Genomic DNA, 25398 nt, shown 5'->3' on the forward strand with positions numbered 1-25398 from the left:
TTGATGGAGTAGTCCAGGGAGGAGCCTGTTTCCATGGAAAGTTCTAAGAGAGAGAGAGAGAGAGAGAGAGAGAGAGAGAGAGAGAGAGAGAGAGAGAGAGAGAGAGAGAGGAGAGAGAGAGAGAGAGAGAGAGAGAGAGAGAGAGAGAGAGAGAGAGAGAGAGAGAGAGAGAGAGAGAGAGAGAGAGAGAGAGACAGAGGTTTCCAGAAGAAGAAAAGGAGGAAGCAGAAAAGGTCCAATTGGAGTTCGAGGGAGGGAGGTAGGCGGGGCCAGTGGTTAGTACCCATTCGGAGACAGGAAGTGGAAGGCAGAGAAGCTGGGTGGGTGGAAAGGGAGGCGGGGCATTGTGGGTGTTAATCATCCTTAAAGAGGGCGGGATGGGTGGGGTGGGGGGGTCACATGACCAGGCAGCACCGGCAGTGTCCGCTCTTGTCCGTCGTACCTGTGGAAAGGGTCAGGCCAGCTGGGGGTGGGGTTCGGGGCTCGACGGCAGCGTCACCGTTGCTGGCTGGCATGGTCTGGTCGCCATCGGGCGTGGCATCATGCGGGTTGTCACCATCAGTGTCAAGTTTGGTGGAGACCAGGTCAGCAGCGATGACAGGGGCAGATGCTGCCGATGATGGCAGGGGGTCGGTGACCGTCTTCTCCCGTAGCGATTTGTCGTCATCGTCATCAATCAGGACCACTCTCAGCATGCACCGCCGCATCCCCGCCCAGAACGCGCCACCGCTCATCGGGGCTGTCCACAGAGTGGTAGCCAAGGAACACCATGGTGACTGGTTGCTCGGTGCTGGCCACGGGAGCGATGCCATTGTCATCATTGGGCAGAAAGGAGGAGGAGGAGAGTGGGGTTGAGTGAGAGGAAGAGGAGGGTGGCATCATCCCCAGCCGGGTGTCCATGTGTGGCACGGCCGGTGGGGTGCAGGAAGGAGGGGCGAGGTCTGCATCCTCTGCAGCTGATTGGACGCCATTTTCGTCATCATTGTGCTGCCTGACGCTGTCACCATAGTGAACTTTGACCCCAATGCTGTCATCCCCGCAGACTCTGATGCTGTCTTCCTCGTCATTGTCGTACACTGCGACACCAATGTCCTCATGGACCCTGACAGCATCATGCTGGTAGACCCGCACCCTGTTGCGGTTCCCATGGTGAACTCGGACACTGTCCTCATCGTCATCATCGTGGGCATCGCCACCGCCACCGCCGCCGCCGCCACCGTTGTGGTATTCCTCACCATAAACTCTGACCCCGTTGCCGTGGACCTGGACTCCGTCGTCGTCCTCGTGGTCCATGATGCCATCTAGTTCGAGGACACAGACGCGGCACTTGCCGGTCTCCTCAGCGATCATCACTGTTGGAAACGAGCAGAGCGAGAGAGCGGGGGGAGGGCAGAGAGAGTGAGAGACGGAGACAGGGAGAGAGACAGAGAGAGTGAGAGACAGAGAGAGTGAGAGACAGGGAGAGAGACAGAGAGAGTGAGAGACAGAGACAGGGAGAGCGATAGAGGGAGTGAGAGACAGGGAGAGAGACAGAGAGAGTGAGAGACAGAGAGAGTGAGAGACGGAGACAGGGAGAGAGACAGAGAGAGTGAGAGACGGAGACAGAGACAGAGAGAGTGAGAGACGGAGACAGGGAGAGAGACAGAGAGAGTGAGAGACGGAGACAGGGAGAGAGACAGAGGGAGTGAGAGACGGAGACAGGGAGAGAGACAGAGAGAGTGAGAGACAGAGACAGGGAGAGAGACAGAGGGAGTGAGAGACGGAGACAGGGAGAGAGACAGAGAGAGTGAGAGACGGAGACAGGGAGAGAGAGTGAGAGACGGAGACAGGGAGAGAGACAGAGAGAGTGAGAGACGGAGACAGGAAGAGAGACAGAGAGAGTTAGAGACGGAGACAGGGAGAGAGACAGAGAGCGTGAGAGACGGAGACAGGGAGAGAGACAGAGAGAGTGAGAGAAACAGAGTGAGAGACAGAGACAGGGAGAGAAACAGAGGGAGTGAGAGACGGAGACAGGGAGAAAGACAGAGGGAGACAGGCAGAGAGACAGGGAGAGTGATAGACGGAGACAGGGAGAGAGACAGAGGGAGTGAGAGACGGAGACAGGGAGAGAGACAGAGAGAGTGAGAGACGGAGACAGGGAGACAGACAGAGAGAGTGAGAGACAGGGAGAGAGACAGAGAGAGTGAGAGAGACAGAGGGAGTGAGAGACGGCGACAGGGAGAGAGACAGAGGGAGTGAGAGACGGAGACAGGGAGAGAGAAATGTGGTTCTAAAATATGAATTCAGTTGGAAAGAACATTACTTAAGATGCCATTAAAAGATGCAAATTAACTTCCAGATTAACCACACAAAACACTGTCTCCCTGTCTGTCCTTCTGTCTGTCTCTCCCTTTCTGTATTTCTTTCTGTCTCTCCCTGTCTGTCGTCCTCTTTGTCTCTCCCTGTCTGTCCTTCTCTCTGTCTCACCCTGTATGTCTTTCTTTCTCTCTGTCTCTCCCTGTATGTATTTCTTTCTGTCTCTCCCTGTCTGTCTTTCTTTCTTTCTGTCTCTCCCTGTATGTCCTTCTTTCTGTCTCTCCCTGTATGTCTTTCTTTCTGTCTCTCCCTGTATGTCTGTCTTTCTGACTCCCCCTGTATGTCTTTCTCTCTGTCTCTCCCTGTATGTCTTTCTTTCTTTCTGTCTCTCCCTGTATGTCTTTCTTTCTGTCTCTCCCTGTATGTCTTTCTCTCTGTCTCTCCCTTTATGTCTTTCTTTCTGTCTCTCCCTGTATGTCTTTCTTTCTGTCTCTCCCTTTCTGTCTTTCTCTCTGTCTCTCCCTGTATGTCTTTCGTTCTGTCTCTCCCTGTATGTCTGTCATTCTGACTCTCCCTGTATGTCTTTCTCTCTGTCTCTCCCTGTATGTCTTTCTCTCTGTCTCACCCTGTATGTCTTTCTCTCTGTCTCTCCCTGTATGTCTTTCTTTCTGTCTCTCCCTTTATGTCTTTTTTTCTGTCTCTCCCTGTATGTCTTTCTTTCTGTCTCTCCCTTTATGTCTTTCTCTCTGTCTCTCCCTTTATGTATTTCTCTCTGTCTCTCCCTGTATGTCCTTCTCTCTGTCTCTCCCTGTATGTCTTTCTCTCTGTCTCTCCCTGTCTGTCTTTATCGCTGTCTCTCCCTTTATGTCTTTTTCTCTGTCTGTCTCTCCCTTTATGTCTTTCTCTCTGTCTGTCTCTCCCTGTATGTCTTTCTTTCTGTCTCTCCCTGTATCTCTTTCTCTCTGTCTCTCCCTGTATGTCTTTCTCTCTGTCTCTCCCTTTATGTCTTTCTTTCTTTCTGTCTCTCCCTGTATGTCTTTCTTTCTGTCTCTCCCTTTATGTCTTTCTCTCTGTCTCTCCCTTTATGTCTTTCTCTCTGTCTCTCCCTGTATGTCTTTCTCTCTGTCTGTATCTCCCTGTATGTCTTTCTTTCTGTCTCTCCCTTTCTGTCTTTCTCTCTGTCTCTCCCTGTATGTCTTTCTCTCTGTCTGTCTCTCCCTGTATGTCTTTCTCTCTGTCTCTCCCTGTATGTCTTTCTCTCTGTCTCTCCCTGTATGTCTTTCTTTCTTTCTGTCTCTCCCTGTATGTCTTTCTTTCTGTCTCTCATTTTCTGTCTTTCTTTCTGTCTCTCCCTTTATGTCTTTCTTTCCGTCTCACCCTGTATGTCTTTCTCTCTGTCTCTCCCTGTATGTCTTTCTCTCTGTCTCCCCCTGTATGTCTTTCTTTCTTTCTGTCTCTCCCTGTATGTCTTTCTCTCTGTCTCTCCCTGTATGTCTTTCTTTCTTTCTGTCTCTCCCTGTATGTCTTTCTCTCTGTCTCTCCCTGTATGTCTTTCTTTCTTTCTGTCTCTCCCTGTATGTCTTTCTCTCTGTCTCTCCCTGTATGTCTTTCTCTCTGTCTCTCCCTGTATGTCTTTCTTTCTGTCTCTCCCTGTATGTCTTTCTCTCTGTCTCTCCCTTTATGTCTTTCTCTCTGTCTCTCCCTTTATGTCTTTCTTTCTTTCTGTCTCTCCCTGTATGTCTTTCTCTCTGTCTCTCCCTGTATGTCTTTCTTTCTGTCTCTCCCTGTATGTCTTTCTTTCTGTCTCTCCCTTTATGTCTTTCTTTCTGTCTCTCCCTGTATGTCTTTCTTTCTGTCTCTGCCTTTATGTCTTTCTCTCTGTCTCTCCCTTTATGTCTTTCTCTCTGTCTCTCGCTGTATGTCTTTCTCTCTGTCTCTCCCTGTATGTCTTTCTCTCTGTCTGTCTCTCCCTGTATGTCTTTCTTTCTGTCTCTCCCTTTATGTCTTTCTCTCTGTCTCTCCCTGTATGTCTTTCTTTCTGTCTGTCTCTCCCTTTATGTCTTTCTCTCTGTCTGTCTCTCCCTGTATGTCTTTCTTTCTCTCTGTCTCTCCCTGTATGTCTTTCTTTCTTTCTGTCTCTCCCTGTATGTCTTTCTTTCTGTCTCTCCCTTTCTGTCTTTCTTTCTTTCTGTCTCTCCCTGTATGTCTTTCTTTCTGTCTCTCCCTTTATGTCTTTCTCTCTGTCTCTCCCTGTATGTCTTTCTCTCTGTCTGTCTCTCCCTGTATGTCTTTCTCTTTGTCTGTCTCTCCCTGTATGTCTTTCTTTCTCTCTGTCTCTCCCTGTATGTCTTTCTCTCTGTCTGTCTCTCCCTGTATGTCTGTCTTTCTTTCTGTCTCTCCCTGTATGTCTTTCTTTCTTTCTCTCCCTTTCTGTCTTTCTTTCTTTCTGTCTCTCCCTTTCTGTCTTTCTTTCTTTCTGTCTCTACCTTTATGACTTTCTCTCTGTCTCTCCCTGTATGTCCTTTCTATCTCTATCTTTATGTCTTTCTTTCTGTCTCTCCATTTATGTCCTTCTCTCTGTCTCTCCCTGTATGTCTTTCTTTCTCTCTGTCTCTCCCTGTATGTCTTTCTCTCTGTCTGTCTCTCCCTGTATGTCTTTCTCTCTGTCTGTCTCTCCCTGTATGTCTTTCTTTCTCTCTGTCTCTCCCTGTATGTCTTTCTCTCTGTCTGTTTCTCCCTGTATGTCTTTCTTTCTGTCTCTCCCTTTCTGTTTTTCTTCCTTTCTGTCTCTCCCTTTCTGTCTTTCTTTCTTTCTGTCTCTACCTTTATGACTTTCTCTCTGTCTCTCCCTGTATGTCCTTTCTATCTCTATCTTTATGTCTTTCTTTCCGTCTCTCCCTTTATGCCCTTCTTTCTGTCTCTCCCTGTATGTCTTTCTTTCTGTCTGTCTCTCCCTGTCTGTCCTTCTCTTTGTCTCTCCCTGTCTGTCCTTCTCTCTGTCTCTCCTTGTATGTCCTTCTCTCTGTCTCTCCCTTTCTGTCTTTCTTTCTGTCTCTCCCTGTATGTCTTTCTCTCTGTCTCTCCCTTTCTGTCTTTCTCTCTGTCTCTCCCTGTATGTCTTTCTCTCTGTCTCTCCCTGTATGTCTTTCTCTCTGTCTCTCCCTTTCTGTCCTTCTCTCTGTCTCTCCCTGTATGTCCTTCTTTCTGTCTCTCCCTGTATGTCTTTCTCTCTGTCTCACCCTGTATGTCTTTCTTTCTGTCTCACCCTGTATGTCTTTCTCTCTGTCTCTCCCTGTATGTCTTTCTCTCTGTCTCTCCCTTTATGTCTTTCTTTCTGTCTCTCCCTTTCTGTCTTTCTCTCTGTCTCGCCCTGTGTGTCTTTCTTTCTGTCTCTCCCTGTATGTCTGTCTTTCTGACTCTCCCTGTATGTCTTTCTCTCTGTCTCTCCCTGTATGTCTTTCTCTCTCTCTCTCCCTGTATGTCTTTCTTTCTCTCTGTCTCTCCCTGTATGTCCTTCTTTCTGTCTCTCCCTGTATGTCTTTCTTTCTGTCTCTCCTTGTATGTCTGTCTTTCTGACTCTCCCTGTATGTCTTTCTCTCTGTCTCTCCCTGTATTTCTTTCTCTCTCTCTCCCTGTATGTCTTTCTTTCTCTCTGTCTCTCCCTGTATGTCTTTCTCTCTGTCTCTCCCTGTATGTCTTTCTGTCTGTCTCTCCCTTTCTGTCTTTCTCTCTGTCTCTCCCTGTATGTCGTTCGTTCTGTCTCTCCCTGTATGTCTGTCTTTCTGACTCTCCCTGTATGTCTTTCTCTCTGTCTCTTCCTGTATGTCTTTCTCTCTGTCTCACCCTGTATGTCTTTCTCTCTGTCTCACCCTGTATGTCTTTCTCTCTGTCTCTCCCTGTATGTCTTTCTCTCTGTCTCTCCCTTTATGTCTTTCTTTCTGTCTCTCCCTTTATGTCTTTCTTTCTGTCTCTCCCTGTATGTCTTTCTTTCTGTCTCTCCCTTTATGTCTTTCTCTCTGTCTCTCCCTTTATGTATTTCTCTCTGTCTCTCCCTGTATGTCCTTCTCTCTGTCTCTCCCTGTATGTCTTTCTCTCTGTCTCTCCCTGTCTGTCTTTCTCGCTGTCTCTCCCTTTATGTCTTTCTCTCTGTCTGTCTCTCCCTTTATGTCTTTCTCTCTGTCTGTCTCTCCCTGTATGTCTTTCTTTCTTTCTGTCTCTCCCTGTATGTCTTTCTTTCTGTCTCTCCCTGTATGTCTTTCTGTCTGTCTCTCCCTTTCTGTCTTTCTTTCTTTCTCTCTCTACCTTTATGACTTTCTCTCTGTCTCTCCCTGTATGTCCTTCTTTCTATCTCTATCTTTATGTCTTTCTTTCCGTCTCTCCCTTTATGTCCTTCTGTCTGTCTCTCTCTCTATGTCTCTCTCTTTCTCTCTCTATGTCTCTCTCTTTCTCTCTCCCTCTCTTTGTGTTGCTCTTACCTGATCTCGATGTCAGCCCCTCCGTGTCCTGGTCCGCCTGCTGTCCTGGCTGTCCTGGCGGTCCTGGCGGTCCTGGCTGGCCTGGCTGGCCTGGCTGCTGGTCTGACAGAGGAGTGGACACGCAGCTGGTGAGCGCTGCTGACCAGTAAGACCAGTTGGAAACGTGTGATGGGTGAAGAATGATGTCAACGGAGGGGGTTTGTCCAAGAGAGAGAGGGGGGGAGGGGGGGAGGGGGGCATGAGAGGTTTTACACAGGTTTTAGACACACATGTGCATGCGCACACACACAAACACACTCACTCTAACAAAACACACACAGCAGCAGCAAGACACACACAATCTAACACATTCATGTACATATCCACACATACACCAACGTAACAAAGACACACACACACTACAGCAAGACACTCTGCAGCACACACAAACAATAGAACACACATATACAAACATATGTAAACATGCACAAACACACAAATTGAGATACACACACGTATACAAACATATACAAACTCACACAGACAAACACACACAGAGACACATGCACACACAGCTGTTATACACATTACTGAACAGCTGCTCACACAATCTAACACACACACATAGACACACTCGCACACACATAGACACACTCGCACATAGACACACCCAAATTACTGCAAATAGACACTCACACACACTCACCACATATATACAAACTCATACACTACAACACACACACACACACACACACACACACACACAAACACTTCTGCTGCATAAGCACAGCTGCTGTCAGAATTCAAAGAGACAGAAGGCTGTGTGTGTGTGTGTGTGTGTGTGTGTGTGTGTGTGTGTGTGTGTGTGTGTGTGTGTGTGTGTGTGTGTGTGTATGTGTGTGTGCGTGTGTGTGTGAATGAGTGGCTATTGAATAGAAAGGATAACACAGGTTGCAGAGTCATGGCCCTCGTGTGTGTGTGTGTGTGTGTGTGTGTGTGTGTGTGTGTGTGTGTGTGTGTGTGTGTGTGTGTGTGCGTGCGTGCGTGTGGGGGGGAGGGGGTAGTATGCCCTGGCTTTCATCTCCCCTGCCTCAGCGAGACTATTGTCCACACACACACACACACACACACACACACACACACACACACACATACAACCACACAAACACACACACAAATGCACAGAGCATGTGTATGAAAGGACAAACGCACATACCACCTTTGAACACACACACTCAGACAAACAGAGGAAGAGGAGGGGCTTGTGGTCACTACCTCCATCCTGCTCCACCAGGACCTGAAAGAGAGAGAGTCGGTGATTAACACTGATTATCACCCCAACACCATGATCAACAACAACATCAACAACATGATCAACAACAACATCAACAACATGATCAACAACAACATGATCAACAACAACATCAATACCATGATCAAGAACAACATCTGCACCATGATCAACAACAACATGATCAACAACAAGGACCATGATTAACAACAACATCAACAACATGATCAACAAGGACCATGATTAATAACAACATCAACAACATGATCAACAACAACATCAACAACATGATCAACAACAACATCAACAACATGATCAACAACAACATGATCAACAACAACATCAATACCATGATCAAGAACAACATCTGCACCATGATCAACAACAACATGATCAACAACAAGGACCATGATTAACAACAACATCAACAACATGATCAACAAGGACCATGATTAATAACAACATCAACAACATGATCAACAACAATGTCAACCCCATGATCAACAACAAGGACCATGATTAACAACAACATCAGCACCATGACCAACCACAATATCAACCCCAGGATCAACAACAACAACATGATCAACAACAACATCAATACCATGATCAACAACAACATCTGAACCTTGATCAACAACATCAACAGCATGATCAACAACATGCTGAACAACAGCAACAACAACATCATCAACAAATACATCAACACCATGATCAACAACATCAACAACATGATCAACAACAACATCAACAACATGGTCAACAGCAAAATCAACACCATGATCAACAACATGATCAACAACATCAAAACCATGATCAACAACATCAACAACATGTTCAACAACATCAACACCATGATCGACATCAAAAACATGATCCGCATCAACAACATGATCAACAACAACATCAACAGCATGATAAACAACATGTTGAACGACCACAGCAACATCAACACTATGATCTACAACAACATCAACAACATGACCAACAGCAACATCAACACTATGATCTACAACAACATCAACAACATGATCAACAGCAACATCAATACCATGATCAACAGTATGATCAAATAACATCAACACCACGACCAAAAACAACATGATAAACAACAATATCAACAACATGATCAACAGCAACATGAAAACCATGATCAACAACATGATCAACAACATCAACACCATGATCAACAACAACATCAACAACATGATCAACAACAACAACATAATCAACAACAACATCAATACCATGATCAAGAACAACATCTGCACCATGATCAACAACAACATGATCAACAACAAGGACCATGATTAACAACAACATCAACAACATGATCAACAACAAGGACCATGATTAACAACAACATCAACAACATGATCAACAACAAGGACCATGATTAATAACAACATCAACAACATGATCAACAACAAGGACCATGATTAATAACAACATCAACAACATGATCAACAACAATGACCATGATTAACAACAACATCAACAACATGATCAACAACAATGTCAACCCCATGATCAACAACAAGGACCATGATTAACAACAACATCAGCACCATGACCAACCACAATATCAACCCCAGGATCAACAACAACAACATGATCAACAACAACATCAATACCATGATCAACAACAACATCTGAACCTTGATCAACAACATCAACAGCATGATCAACAACATGCTGAACAACAGCAACAACAACATCATCAACAAATACATCAACACCATGATCAACAACATCAACAACATGATCAACAACAACATCAACAACATGGTCAACAGCAAAATCAACACCATGATCAACAACATGATCAACAACATCAAAACCATGATCAACAACATCAACAACATGTTCAACAACATCAACACCATGATCGACATCAAAAACATGATCCGCATCAACAACATGATCAACAACAACATCAACAGCATGATAAACAACATGTTGAACGACCACAGCAACATCAACACTATGATCTACAACAACATCAACAACATGATCAACAGCAACATCAACACTATGATCTACAACAACATCAACAACATGATCAACAGCAACATCAATACCATGATCAACAGTATGATCAAATAACATCAACACCACGACCAAAAACAACATGATAAACAACAATATCAACAACATGATCAACAGCAACATCAATACCATGATCAACAACATGATCAACAACATCAACACCATGATCAACAACAACATCAACAACATGATCAACAACAACATAATCAACAACAACATCAATACCATGATCAAGAACAACATCTGCACCATGATCAACAACAACATGATCAACAACAAGGACCATGATTAACATCAACAACATCAACAACATGATCAACAACAAGGACCATGATTAACAACAACATCAACAACATGATCAACAACAAGGACCATGATTAATAACAGCATCAACAACATGATCAACAACAAGGACCATGATTAATAACAACATCAACAACATGATCAACAACAATGACCATGATTAACAACAACATCAACAACATGATCAACAACATGATCAACAACAATGTCAACCCCATGATCAACAACAAGGACCATGATTAACAACAACATCAGCACCATGACCAACCACAATATCAACCCCAGGATCAACAACAACAACATGATCAACAACAACATCAATACCATGATCAACAACAACATCTGAACCTTGATCAACAACATCAACAGCATGATCAACAACATGCTGAACAACAGCAACAACATCATCAACAAATACATCAACACCATGATCAACAACATCAACAACATGATCAACAACAACATCAACAACATGGTCAACAGCAAAATCAACACCATGATCAACAACATGATCAACAACATCAAAACCATGATCAACAACATCAACAACATGTTCAACAACATCAACACCATGATCGACATCAAAAACATGATCCGCATCAACAACATGATCAACAACAACATCAACAGCATGATAAACAACATGTTGAACGACCACAGCAACATCAACACTATGATCTACAACAACATCAACAACATGATCAACAGCAACATCAACACTATGATCTACAACAACATCAACAACATGATAAACAACATGTTGAACGACCACAGCAACATCAACACTATGATCTACAACAACATCAACAACATGATCAACAGCAACATCAATACCATGATCAACAGTATGATCAAATAACATCAACACCACGACCAAAAACAACATGATAAACAACAATATCAACAACATGATCAACAGCAACATCAATACCATGATCAACAACATGATCAACAACATCAACACCATGATCAACAACAACATCAACAACATGATCAACAACAACATAATCAACAACAACATCAATACCATGATCAAGAACAACATCTGCACCATGATCAACAACAACATGATCAACAACAAGGACCATGATTAACAACAACATCAACATGATCAACAACAAGGACCATGATTAACAACAACATCAACAACATGATCAACAACAAGGACCATGATTAATAACAACATCAACAACATGATCAACAACAAGGACCATGATTAATAACAACATCAACAACATGATCAACAACAATGACCATGATTAACAACAACATCAACAACATGATCAACAACATGATCAACAACAATGTCAACCCCATGATCAACAACAAGGACCATGATTAACAACAACATCAGCACCATGACCAACCACAATATCAACCCCAGGATCAACAACAACAACATGATCAACAACAACATCAATACCATGATCAACAACAACATCTGAACCTTGATCAACAACATCAACAGCATGATCAACAACATGCTGAACAACAGCAACAACAACATCATCAACAAATACATCAACACCATGATCAACAACATCAACAACATGATCAACAACAACATCAACAACATGGTCAACAGCAAAATCAACACCATGATCAACAACATGATCAACAACATCAAAACCATGATCAACAACATCAACAACATGTTCAACAACATCAACACCATGATCGACATCAAAAACATGATCCGCATCAACAACATGATCAACAACAACATCAACAGCATGATAAACAACATGTTGAACGACCACAGCAACATCAACACTATGATCTACAACAACATCAACAACATGATCAACAGCAACATCAATACCATGATCAACAGTATGATCAAATAACATCAACACCACGACCAAAAACAACATGATAAACAACAATATCAACAACATGATCAACAGCAACATGAAAACCATGATCAACAACATGATCAACAACATCAATACCATGATCAACAACAACATCTGAACCTTGATCAACAACATCAACAGCATGATCAACAACATGCTGAACAACAGCAACAACAACATCATCAACAAATACATCAACACCATGATCAACAACATCAACAACATGATCAACAACAACATCAACAACATGGTCAACAGCAAAATCAACACCATGATCAACAACATGATCAACAACATCAAATCCATGATCAACAACATCAACAACATGTTCAACAACATCAACACCATGATCGACATCAAAAACATGATCCGCATCAACAACATGATCAACAACAACATCAACAGCATGATAAACAACATGTTGAACGACCACAGCAACATCAACACTATGATCTACAACAACATCAACAACATGATCAACAGCAACATCAATACCATGATCAACAGTATGATCAAATAACATCAACACCACGACCAAAAACAACATGATAAACAACAATATCACCAACATGATCAACAGCAACATCAATACCATGATCAACAACATGATCAACAACATCAACACCATGATCAACAACATCAACACCATGATCAACAACACCAACAACATGATCAACAGCAACATCAACAAGCATGATCAACAACATGCTGAACAACAACAGCAACAACATCATCAACAAATACATCAACACCATGATCAACAACAACATCAACAACATGATCAACAACATCAACAACATGATCAACAACAACAACATGATCAACTACAACATCAACGTCATGATCAACAACAACATCAACAACATGATCAACAACATCAACAACATGATCAACTACAACAACAACATGATCAACAACAACAACATGATCAACTACAGCATCAACATCATGATCAACAACAACATCAACAACATGATCAACAACATCAACAACATGATCGACATCAAAAACATGATCCGCATCAACAACATGATCAACAACAACATCAACAGCATGATAAACAACATGTTGAACGACCACAGCAACATCAACACCATGATCTACAACAACATCAACAACATGATCAACAGCAACATCAATACCATGATCAACAACATGATCAACAACATCAACACCATGATCAACAACATCAACACCATGATCAACAACAACATCAACAACATGATCAACAACATCAACAACATGATCGACATCAAAAACATGATCCGCATCAACAACATGATCAACAACAACATCAACAGCATGATAAACAACATGTTGAACGACCACAACAACATCAACAACATGATCTACAACAACATCAACAACATGATCAACAGCAACATGAAAACCATGATCAACAACATGATCAACAACATCAACACCATGATCAACAACATCAACACCATGATCAACAACACCAACAGCATGATCAACAGCAACATCAACAAGCATGATAAACAACATGCTGAACAACAACAGCAACAACATCAACAAATACATCAACACCATGATCAACAACATGATTAACAACAACATCAACACCATGATCAACAACATGCTGAACAACAACAGCAACAACATCATCAACAAATACATCAACACCATGATCAACAACAACATCAACAACATGATCAACAACATCAACAACATGATCAACAACAACAACATGATCAACTACAACATCAACAACATGATCAACTACAGCATCAACGTCATGATCAACAACAACATCAACACCGTGATCAACAACATCAAAACTGTGATCAACAACAGCATCAACAACATGCTCAACAACAACAGCAACAACACCATGATCAATAACAACATGATCAACTACAGCATCAACAACTTGATCAAAAACGACATCAACAACATGATCAACAACATCAACACCATGATAAACATCAACAACATGATCAACAATAACATCAACAACATGATCAACAACATCAACAACATGATCAACAATAACATCAACACCATGATCTACAGCAACATCAACACCATGATCAAAAACATCAACACAATGATCAACAACAACGACAACAACAACATGATCAACTACAACATCAACAACAGAATCAACTACAGAATCAACGCCATGATCAACAACAACATCAACACCATGATCAACATCGACAAGATGATCAACAACATCAACAGCATGATCAACAACAGCATCAACAACATGCTCAACAGCAACAGCAACAACACCATGATTAAAAAAATAAACAATATGATCAACATCAACATGATAAACAACAGCATCAACACCATGATCAACATCAACAACATGATCAACCATAACATCAACACCATGATCAACATCAACATCATGATCAACATCAACAGCATGATCAACAGCATAGTCAACAACATGCTGAAGAACAACAGCAAAAACAACATGATCAACAACATGATAAACAACAGCATCAACACCATGATCAACATCAACAACATGATCAACAATAACATCAACATCATGATCAACATCATGATCAACATCAACAGCATGATCAACAGCATAGTCAACAACAGGCTGAAGAACAACAGCAAAAACAACATGATCAACAACATCAACACCGTGATCAACAACAACATCAACAACATGATCAACAGCAACATCAACACCATGATCAACAACATGATCAACAACATCAACACCATGATCAACAACAACAACATGGTAAACTACATGATCGACAACATGATCAACAGCAACATGAACACCATGATCAACAACATGATCAACAACAACATCAGCAACATGCTCAACAACATCAACAACATGATCAACAGCAACATCAACAGTATGATGAACAAGATGATAAACTACAAGATCAACAACATGATCAAAAATATCAACAACATGATCAACAGCAACATGAACACCATAATCAACAACATGATCAACAACAACATCAACAACATGCTCAACAACATCAACAACATGATCAACAGCAACATCAACAGTATGATGAACAACATTATAAACTACAAGATCAACAACATGATCAAAAATATCAACAACATGATCAACAGCAACATGAAAACCATGATCAACAACATGATCAACAACAACATCAACACCATGACCGACATCAACAACATGATCAACAACGACATCAAAACCATGATCAACAACATGCTCAACAACAACAGCAACAACACCATGATCAACAATAACATGATCAACTACAGCATCAACAACTTGATCAAAAACATCAACAACAACATCAACAACATTATCAACAACATCAACACCATTATCAACATCAACAACATGATCAACAATAACATCAACACCATGATCAACAATAACATCAACACCATGATCAACATCAACAAGATGATCAACAACAACATCAACAGCATGATCAACAACAGCATCAACAACATGCTCAAAAGCAACAGCAACAACACCATGATTAACAAAAATAAACACTATGATCAACATCAACATGATAAACAACAGCATCAACACCATGATCAACATCAACAAGATGATCAGCAATAACATCAACACCATGATCAACATCAACAGCATGATCGACAGCATAGTCAACAACATGCTGAAGAACAACAGCAAAAACAACATGATCAACAACATCAACACCGTGATCAACAACAACATCAACACCATGATCAACATCAACATCATGATCAACATCAACAGCTTGATCAACAGCATAATCAACAACATGCTGAAGAACAACAGCAAAAACAACATGATCAACAACATCAACACCATGATCAACCACTAACATCCACACCATGATCAACATCAACATCATGATCAACATCAACATTATGATCAACAGCATAGTCAACAACATGCTGAAGAACAACAGCAAAAACAACATGATCAACAACATCAACACCGTGATCAACAACAACATCAACACCATGATCAACATCAACATCATGATCAACATCAACAGCATGATCAACAGCATAGTCAACAACATGCTGAAGAACAACAGTAAAAACAACATGATCAACAACATCAACATCGTGATCAACAACAACATCAACACCATGATCAACATCAACATCATGATCAACATCAACAGCATGATCAACAGCATAGTCAACAACATGCTGAAGAACAACAGCAAAAACAACATGATCAACAACATCAACACCGTGATCAACAACAACATCAACAACATGATCAACAACAACATCAACACCGTGATCAACAACAACATCAACACCATGATCAACATCAACATCATGATCAACATCAACAGCATGATCAACAGCATAGTCAACAACATGCTGAAGAACAACAGCAAAAACAACATGATCAACAACATCAACACCATGATCAACAACAACATCAACACCATGATCAACAACAACATCAACACCGTGATCAACAACAACATCAACACCATGATCAACATCAACATCATGATCAACATCAACAGCATGATCAACAGCATAGTCAACAACATGCTGAAGAACAACAGTAAAAACAACATGATCAACAACATCAACATCGTGATCAACAACAACATCAACACCATGATCAACATCAACATCATGATCAACATCAACAGCATGATCAACAGCATAATCAACAACATGCTGAAGAACAACAGCAAAAACAACATGATCAACAACATCAACATCGTGATCAACAACAACATCAACAACATGAGCAACATCAACATGATGATCAACAACATGATTAACAACAACATCAACAACATGCTCAACAACAACAGCAACAAGACCATGATTAACAATATCAACACCATGATCACCCAGCCTGCTTGTCTGTGTTATTACTGTGAGAGACATCCGTCCATCCGTCACCCAGCCTGCTTGTCTGTGTTATTACTGTGTGAGACATCCGTCCATCCGTCACCCAGCCTGCTTGTCTGTGTTATTACTGTGTGAGACATCCGTCCATCCGTCACCCAGCCTGCTTGTCTGTGTTATTACTGTGTGAGACATCCGTCCATCCGTCACCCAGCCTGCTTGTCTGTGTTATTACTGTGTGAGACATCCGTCCATCCGTCAACCCAGCCTGCTTGTCTGTGTTATTACTGTGTGAGACATCCGTCCATCCGTCACCCAGCCTGCTTGTCTGTGTTATTACTGTGTGAGACATCCGTCCATCCGTCACCCAGCCTGCTTGTCTGTGTTATTACTGTGTGAGACATCCGTCCATCCGTCACCCAGCCTGCTTGTCTGTGTTATTACTGTGTGAGACATCCGTCCATCCGTCACCCAGCCTGCTTGTCTGTGTTATTACTGTGTGAGACATCCGTCCATCCGTCAACCCAGCCTGCTTGTCTGTGTTATTACTGTGTGAGACATCCGTCCATCCGTCACCCAGCCTGCTTGTCTGTGTTATTACTGTGTGAGACATCCGTCCATCCGTCACCCAGCCTGCTTGTCTGTGTTATTACTGTGAGAGACATCCGTCCATCCGTCACCCAGCCTGCTTGTCTGTGTTATTACTGTGTGAGACATCCGTCCATCCGTCACCCAGCCTGCTTGTCTGTGTTATTACTGTGAGAGACATCCGTCCATCCGTCACCCAGCCTGCTTGTCTGTGTTATTACTGTGTGAGACATCCGTCCATCCGTCACCCAGCCTGCTTGTCTGTGTTATTACTGTGTGAGACATCCGTCCATCCGTCACCCAGCCTGCTTGTCTGTGTTATTACTGTGAGAGACATCCGTCCATCCGTCACCCAGCCTGCTTGTCTGTGTTATTACTGTGAGAGACATCCGTCCATCCGTCACCCAGCCTGCTTGTCTGTGTTATTACTGTGAGAGACATCCGTCCATCCGTCACCCAGCCTGCTTGTCTGTGTTATTACTGTGAGAGACATCCGTCCATCCATCACCCAGCCTGCTTGTCTGTGTTATTACTGTGAGAGACATCCGTCCATCCGTCACCCAGCCTGCTTGTCTGTGTTATTACTGTGTGAGACATCCGTCCATCCGTCACCCAGCCTGCTTGTCTGTGTTATTACTGTGAGAGACATCCGTCCATCCGTCACCCAGCCTGCTTGTCTGTGTTATTACTGTGAGAGACATCCGTCCATCCGTCACCCAGCCTGCTTGTCTGTGTTATTACTGTGAGAGACATCCGTCCATCCATCACCCAGCCTGCTTGTCTGTGTTATTACTGTGTGAGACATCCGTCCATCCGTCACCCAGCCTGCTTGTCTGTGTTATTACTGTGTGAGACATCCGTCCATCCGTCACCCAGCCTGCTTGTCTGTGTTATTACTGTGTGAGACATCCGTCCATCCGTCACCCAGCCTGCTTGTCTGTGTTATTACTGTGTGAGACATCCGTCCGTCCGTCACCCAGCCTGCTTGTCTGTGTTATTACTGTGTGAGACATCCGTCCATCCGTCACCCAGCCTGCTTGTCTGTGTTATTACTGTGAGAGACATCCGTCCATCCGTCAACCCAGCCTGCTTGTCTGTGTTATTACTGTGTGAGACATCCGTCCATCCGTCACCCAGCCTGCTTGTCTGTGTTATTACTGTGAGAGACATCCGTCCATCCGTCAACCCAGCCTGCTTGTCTGTGTTATTACTGTGTGAGACATCCGTCCATCCGTCACCCAGCCTGCTTGTCTGTGTTATTACTGTGTGAGACATCCGTCCATCCGTCACCCAGCCTGCTTGTCTGTGTTATTACTGTGTGAGACATCCGTCCATCCGTCACCCAGCCTGCTTGTCTGTGTTATTACTGTGAGAGACATCCGTCCATCCGTCACCCAGCCCGCTTGTCTGTGTTATTACTGTGTGAGACATCCGTCCATCCGTCAACCCAGCCTGCTTGTCTGTGTTATTACTGTGTGAGACATCCGTCCATCCGTCACCCAGCCTGCTTGTCTGTGTTATTACTGTGAGAGACATCCGTCCATCCGTCACCCAGCCTGCTTGTCTGTGTTATTACTGTGAGAGACATCCGTCCATCCGTCACCCAGCCTGCTTGTCTGTGTTATTACTGTGTGAGACATCCGTCCGTCCGTCACCCAGCCTGCTTGTCTGTGTTATTACTGTGTGAGACATCCGTCCGTCCGTCACCCAGCCTGCTTGTCTGTGTTATTACTGTGTGAGACATCCGTCCATCCGTCACCCAGCCTGCTTGTCTGTGTTATTACTGTGAGAGACATCCGTCCATCCGTCAACCCAGCCTGCTTGTCTGTGTTATTACTGTGTGAGACATCCGTCCATCCGTCACCCAGCCTGCTTGTCTGTGTTATTACTGTGAGAGACATCCGTCCATCCGTCAACCCAGCCTGCTTGTCTGTGTTATTACTGTGTGAGACATCCGTCCATCCGTCACCCAGCCTGCTTGTCTGTGTTATTACTGTGTGAGACATCCGTCCATCCGTCACCCAGCCTGCTTGTCTGTGTTATTACTGTGTGAGACATCCGTCCATCCGTCACCCAGCCTGCTTGTCTGTGTTATTACTGTGAGAGACATCCGTCCATCCGTCACCCAGCCCGCTTGTCTGTGTTATTACTGTGTGAGACATCCGTCCATCCGTCAACCCAGCCTGCTTGTCTGTGTTATTACTGTGTGAGACATCCGTCCATCCGTCACCCAGCCTGCTTGTCTGTGTTATTACTGTGAGAGACATCCGTCCATCCGTCACCCAGCCTGCTTGTCTGTGTTATTACTGTGAGAGACATCCGTCCATCCGTCACCCAGCCTGCTTGTCTGTGTTATTACTGTGTGAGACATCCGTCCATCCGTCACCCAGCCTGCTTGTCTGTGTTATTACTGTGTGAGACATCCGTCCATCCGTCACCCAGCCTGCTTGTCTGTGTTATTACTGTGTGAGACATCCGTCCATCCGTCACCCAGCCTGCTTGTCTGTGTTATTACTGTGAGAGACATCCGTCCATCCGTCACCCAGCCTGCTTGTCTGTGTTATTACTGTGAGAGACATCCGTCCATCCGTCACCCAGCCCGCTTGTCTGTGTTATTACTGTGAGAGACATCCGTCCATCCATCACCCAGCCTGCTTGTCTGTGTTATTACTGTGTGAGACATCCGTCCATCCGTCACCCAGCCTGCTTGTCTGTGTTATTACTGTGTGAGACATCCGTCCATCCGTCACCCAGCCTGCTTGTCTGTGTTATTACTGTGAGAGACATCCGTCCATCCGTCAACCCAGCCTGCTTGTCTGTGTTATTACTGTGTGAGACATCCGTCCATCCGTCACCCAGCCTGCTTGTCTGTGTTATTACTGTGAGAGACATCCGTCCATCCGTCACCCAGCCTGCTTGTCTGTGTTATTACTGTGAGAGACATCCGTCCATCCGTCACCCAGCCTGCTTGTCTGTGTTATTACTGTGTGAGACATCCGTCCATCCGTCACCCAGCCTGCTTGTCTGTGTTATTACTGTGTGAGACATCCGTCCATCCGTCACCCAGCCTGCTTGTCTGTGTTATTACTGTGAGAGACATCCGTCCATCCGTCACCCAGCCTGCTTGTCTGTGTTATTACTGTGTGAGACATCCGTCCATCCGTCACCCAGCCTGCTTGTCTGTGTTATTACTGTGTGAGACATCCGTCCATCCGTCACCCAGCCTGCTTGTCTGTGTTATTACTGTGTGAGACATCCGTCCATCCGTCACCCAGCCTGCTTGTCTGTGTTATTACTGTGTGAGACATCCGTCCATCCGTCACCCAGCCTGCTTGTCCAGGTGGCTAAATGTCACATGACACATGACACGTGTATGAATTGTATATGGTTACATTGTTTACTGTCACACTCGTAACATTGTCCGCAATAATCGCAAAGTCTTTTTCAGCAAGTCGTGCAGCAATGGCCAGAACAAATCCCGGACTTCTGGCCAGCTCCGCGTCGCTCTTCATCCCCGTCCTCTCCCTCAGTGCTCGTCAGCGGGTGAAAGCTAGGTCCAGGGAGTTAGTTGCCCCTGGTTCTGCCTGCTAGATGGTCCAGAGAGTTAGTTCCTCCTGGTTCTGCCTGTTAGACGGTCCAGGGAGTTAGTTTCTCCTGGTTCTGCCTGCTAGACGGTCCAGGGAGTTAGTTCCTCCTGGTTCTGCCCGATAGACGGTCCAGAGAGTTAGTTCCTCCTGGTTCTGCCTGTTAGACGGTCCAGGGAGTTAGTTGCTCCTGGTTCTGCCTGCTAGACGGTCCAGGGAGTTAGTTCCTCCTGGTTCTGCCTGTTAGACGGTCCAGGGAGTTAGTTGCTCCTGGTTCTGCCTGTTAGACGGTCCAGGGAGTTAGTTGCTCCTGGTTCTGCCTGCTAGATGGTCCAGAGAGTTAGTTCCTCCTGGTTCTGCCTGCTAGACGGTCCAGGGAGTTAGTTCCTCCTGGTTCTGCCTGCTAGACGGTCCAGGGAGTTAGTTCCTCCGGGTTCTGCCTGCTAGACGGTCCAGGGAGTTAGTTCCTCCTGGTTCTGCCTGCTAGATGGTCCAGGGAGTTAGTTCCTCCTGGTTCTGCCTGTTAGACGGTCCCTGGAGTTAGTTCCTCCTGGTTCTGCCTGCTAGATGGTCCAGGGAGTTAGTTCCTCCTGGTTCTGCCTGCTAGACGGTCCAGGGAGTTAGTTCCTCCTCCTCCTCCTCCTCCTCCCGCTTGAGGGGGTAAGCACAGCCTGTTGTGTTGCTGTAAAGCCCCTGAGGCACATTTGTCATTTGTGACATTGGGCTATACAAATAACACTAACTTGATTTAAGTCCTCAATAAATTATTCATTATAACAAAATCAACAACACAAACATGACAACATGACAACATGACAACATGACAACATGAACAATAAAATCAAGCTCACATCATCAACAACAACAACAAAACAATCAATAATAGATTATTGATCTACCTTCTGCAGGCGTTCCTGGAGGAGCTGCTCCTCAGCACAGATCTCCTGTTCCTCACTCTCCAAGACACCGATCTCCAACTCCAGCCTGTCAATCGATCAATCAATCAATACTCCTGGCAATCAATCACTAATCAATCAATGAATCAGACTGTCTATTAAATATAAGAATATATACATAAATTTGTCAGTTGATCAATTGATAAGCAAGTCGGTAAGCAATTAATCAACCAACCACTGATTCAATCAATAAATCAATCAATCAACCAATAAATCATTGAGTCGGTCAGTCAGTGAGCTGGTCAAACAGTCAATCAATCAATCAATCAATCAATCAATCAACCAATAATTAAATCAAATTCAAGATAATCTTTATTATCCCCGAGGGACAATTTGTTACACAGCCAGCAGTTAACACAATCAACACGCTCTCATCAACACACACTGACCAACACACACTGACTAACACACACTGACCAACACACACTGACCAACACACACTGACCAACACACACTGACAAACACACACTAACTAACACACACTGACTAAAACACACTGACCAACACACACTGACCAACACACACTGACAAACACAAACTGACTAACACACACTGACCAACACACACTGACCAACACACACTGACAAACACACACTGACCAACACACACTGACCAACACACACTGACTAACACACACTGACAAACACACTCTCACCAACACACACTGACCAACACACACTGACTAACACACACTGACTAACACACACTGACCAACACACACTGACCAACACACACTGACTAACACACACTGACCAACACACACTGACAAACACAAAATGACTAACACACACTGATCAATACACACTGACTAACACACACTGACAAACACACACTGACCAACACACACTGATCAACACACACTGACTAACACACACTGACTAACACACACTGACAAACACACACTGACCAACACACACTGATCAATATACACTGACTAACACACACTGACTAACACACACTGACAAACACAAAATGACTAACACACACTGATCAATACACACTGACTAACACACACTGACTAACACACACTGACCAACACACACTGACTAACACACACTGACTAACACACAGTGACCAACACACACTGACCAACACACACTGACAAACACACACTGACTAACACACACTGACCAACACACACTGACAAACACAAACTGACTAACACACACTGATCAATACACACTGACTAACACACACTGACTAACACACACTGACTAACACACACTGACAAACACACACTGACCAACACACACTGATCAACACACACTGACCAACACACACTGACCAACACACACTGACTAATACACACTGACCAACACACACTGACCAACACACACTGACAAACACACTCTCACCAACATGCACTGATTGATCAACACACACTGACCAACACACACTGACCAACACACACTGACTAACACACACTGATCAACACACACTGACCAACACACACTGACCAACACACACTGACTAATACACACTGACCAACACACACTGACCAACACACACTGACAAACACACTCTCACCAACATGCACTGATTGATCAACACACACTGACCAACACACACTGACCAACACACACTGACTAACACACACTGACCAACACACACTGACTAACACACACTGACCAACACACACTGATCAACACACACTGATCAACACAAACTGACTAACACACACTGATCAATACACACTGATCGACACACACTGATCGACACACACTGATCGACACACACTGACCAACACACACTGATTGATCAACCCACACTGACCAACACACACTGACCAACACACACTGACAAACACACTCTCACCAACACACACTGATTGATCAACACACTGACCAACACACACTGACTAACACACACTGACCAACACACACTGACTAACACACACTGACCAACACACACTGATCAACACACACTGATCAACACAAACTGACTAACACACATATCAATATACACTGACTAACACACACTGATCGACACACACTGATCGACACACACTGATCGACACACACTGATCAACACACAATGATCAACACAAAAACAGTTCACGCAGACTTACATAAGGGACAAGAAATATGGAATTACAGCATATTATTCACAAGACCAATAGCAACTCAGCCCGAGACTTCACCTCATGGCATCATAACATCATGACATCATAATACAATGACACCATAACATCATGACATCATAACATCATGACACCATAACATCATAACGTCATGCCATCATAACATCGTAACATCGTGACATCATGGCATCATAACATCATAATACCATGACACCATGACATCATAACATCATGCCATCATAACATAACATCATAATATCCTGACACCATGACATCATAACATCATGCCATCATAACCTGACATCATGATATCATGGCATCATAACATCATGATATCATGGCATCATAATACCATGACACCATGACATCATAACATCATGCCATCATAACATCGTAACATCGTGACATCATGGCATCATAACATCATAATACCATGACACCATGACATCATAACATCATGCCATCATAACATAACATCATGATATCATGGCATCATAACATCATGATATCATGGCATCATAACATCATGCCATCATAACCTAAAATCATGATATCATGGCATCATAACATCATGACACCATGACATCATGACATCATGCCATCATAACCTAAAATCATGATATCATGGCATCATAACATCATGATATCATGGCATCATAATACCATGACACCATGACATCATAACATCATGCCATCATAACCTAACATCATGATATCATGGCATCATAACATCATGATATCATGGCATCATAACATCATGCCATCATAACCTAAAATCATGATATCATGGCATCATAACATCATGACACCATGACATCATGACATCATGCCATCATAACCTAAAATCATGATATCATGGCATCATAATACCATGACACCATGACATCATAACATCATGCCATCATAACCTAACATCATGATATCATGGCATCATAATACCATGACACCATGACATCATGACATCATGGCATCATAACCTAACATCATGATATCATGGCGTCATAACATCATGATATCATGGCATCATAACACCATGACACCATGACATCATAACATCATGCCATCATAAGATAACATCATGATATCATGGCATCATAACACCATGACACCATGACATCATAACATCATGC

At 43.6% G+C, this 25398-nt stretch overlaps 1 protein-coding gene across 1 annotated transcript; it reads right to left on the bottom strand.

The window, feature by feature from the left end:
- Positions 1 to 535: 535 nt before the first annotated feature.
- On the bottom strand, positions 536 to 22196 carry LOC130132846 (uncharacterized). Its single transcript, XM_056301867.1, has 4 exons — positions 22132 to 22196; positions 8025 to 8046; positions 6771 to 6872; positions 536 to 1352 (listed from the first exon to the last, which is right to left on the bottom strand). Exon 4 carries the CDS (start codon positions 1348 to 1350, stop codon positions 673 to 675), a length of 678 nt encoding a protein of 225 aa, XP_056157842.1. The 5' UTR covers positions 1351 to 1352; positions 6771 to 6872; positions 8025 to 8046; positions 22132 to 22196; the 3' UTR covers positions 536 to 672.
- Positions 22197 to 25398: the final 3202 nt, after the last annotated feature.

This window comes from Lampris incognitus, unplaced genomic scaffold (genome assembly GCF_029633865.1).
Source record: "Lampris incognitus isolate fLamInc1 unplaced genomic scaffold, fLamInc1.hap2 scaffold_186, whole genome shotgun sequence".
NCBI classification, from domain to species: Eukaryota; Metazoa; Chordata; class Actinopteri; order Lampriformes; family Lampridae; genus Lampris; species Lampris incognitus.

What these genes read in the sequence shown, in the direction of transcription:
- LOC130132846 (XM_056301867.1), bottom strand. Translation starts at nt 1,350, where the DNA reads ATGATCGCTGAGGAGACCGGCAAGTGCCGCGTCTGTGTCCTCGAACTA.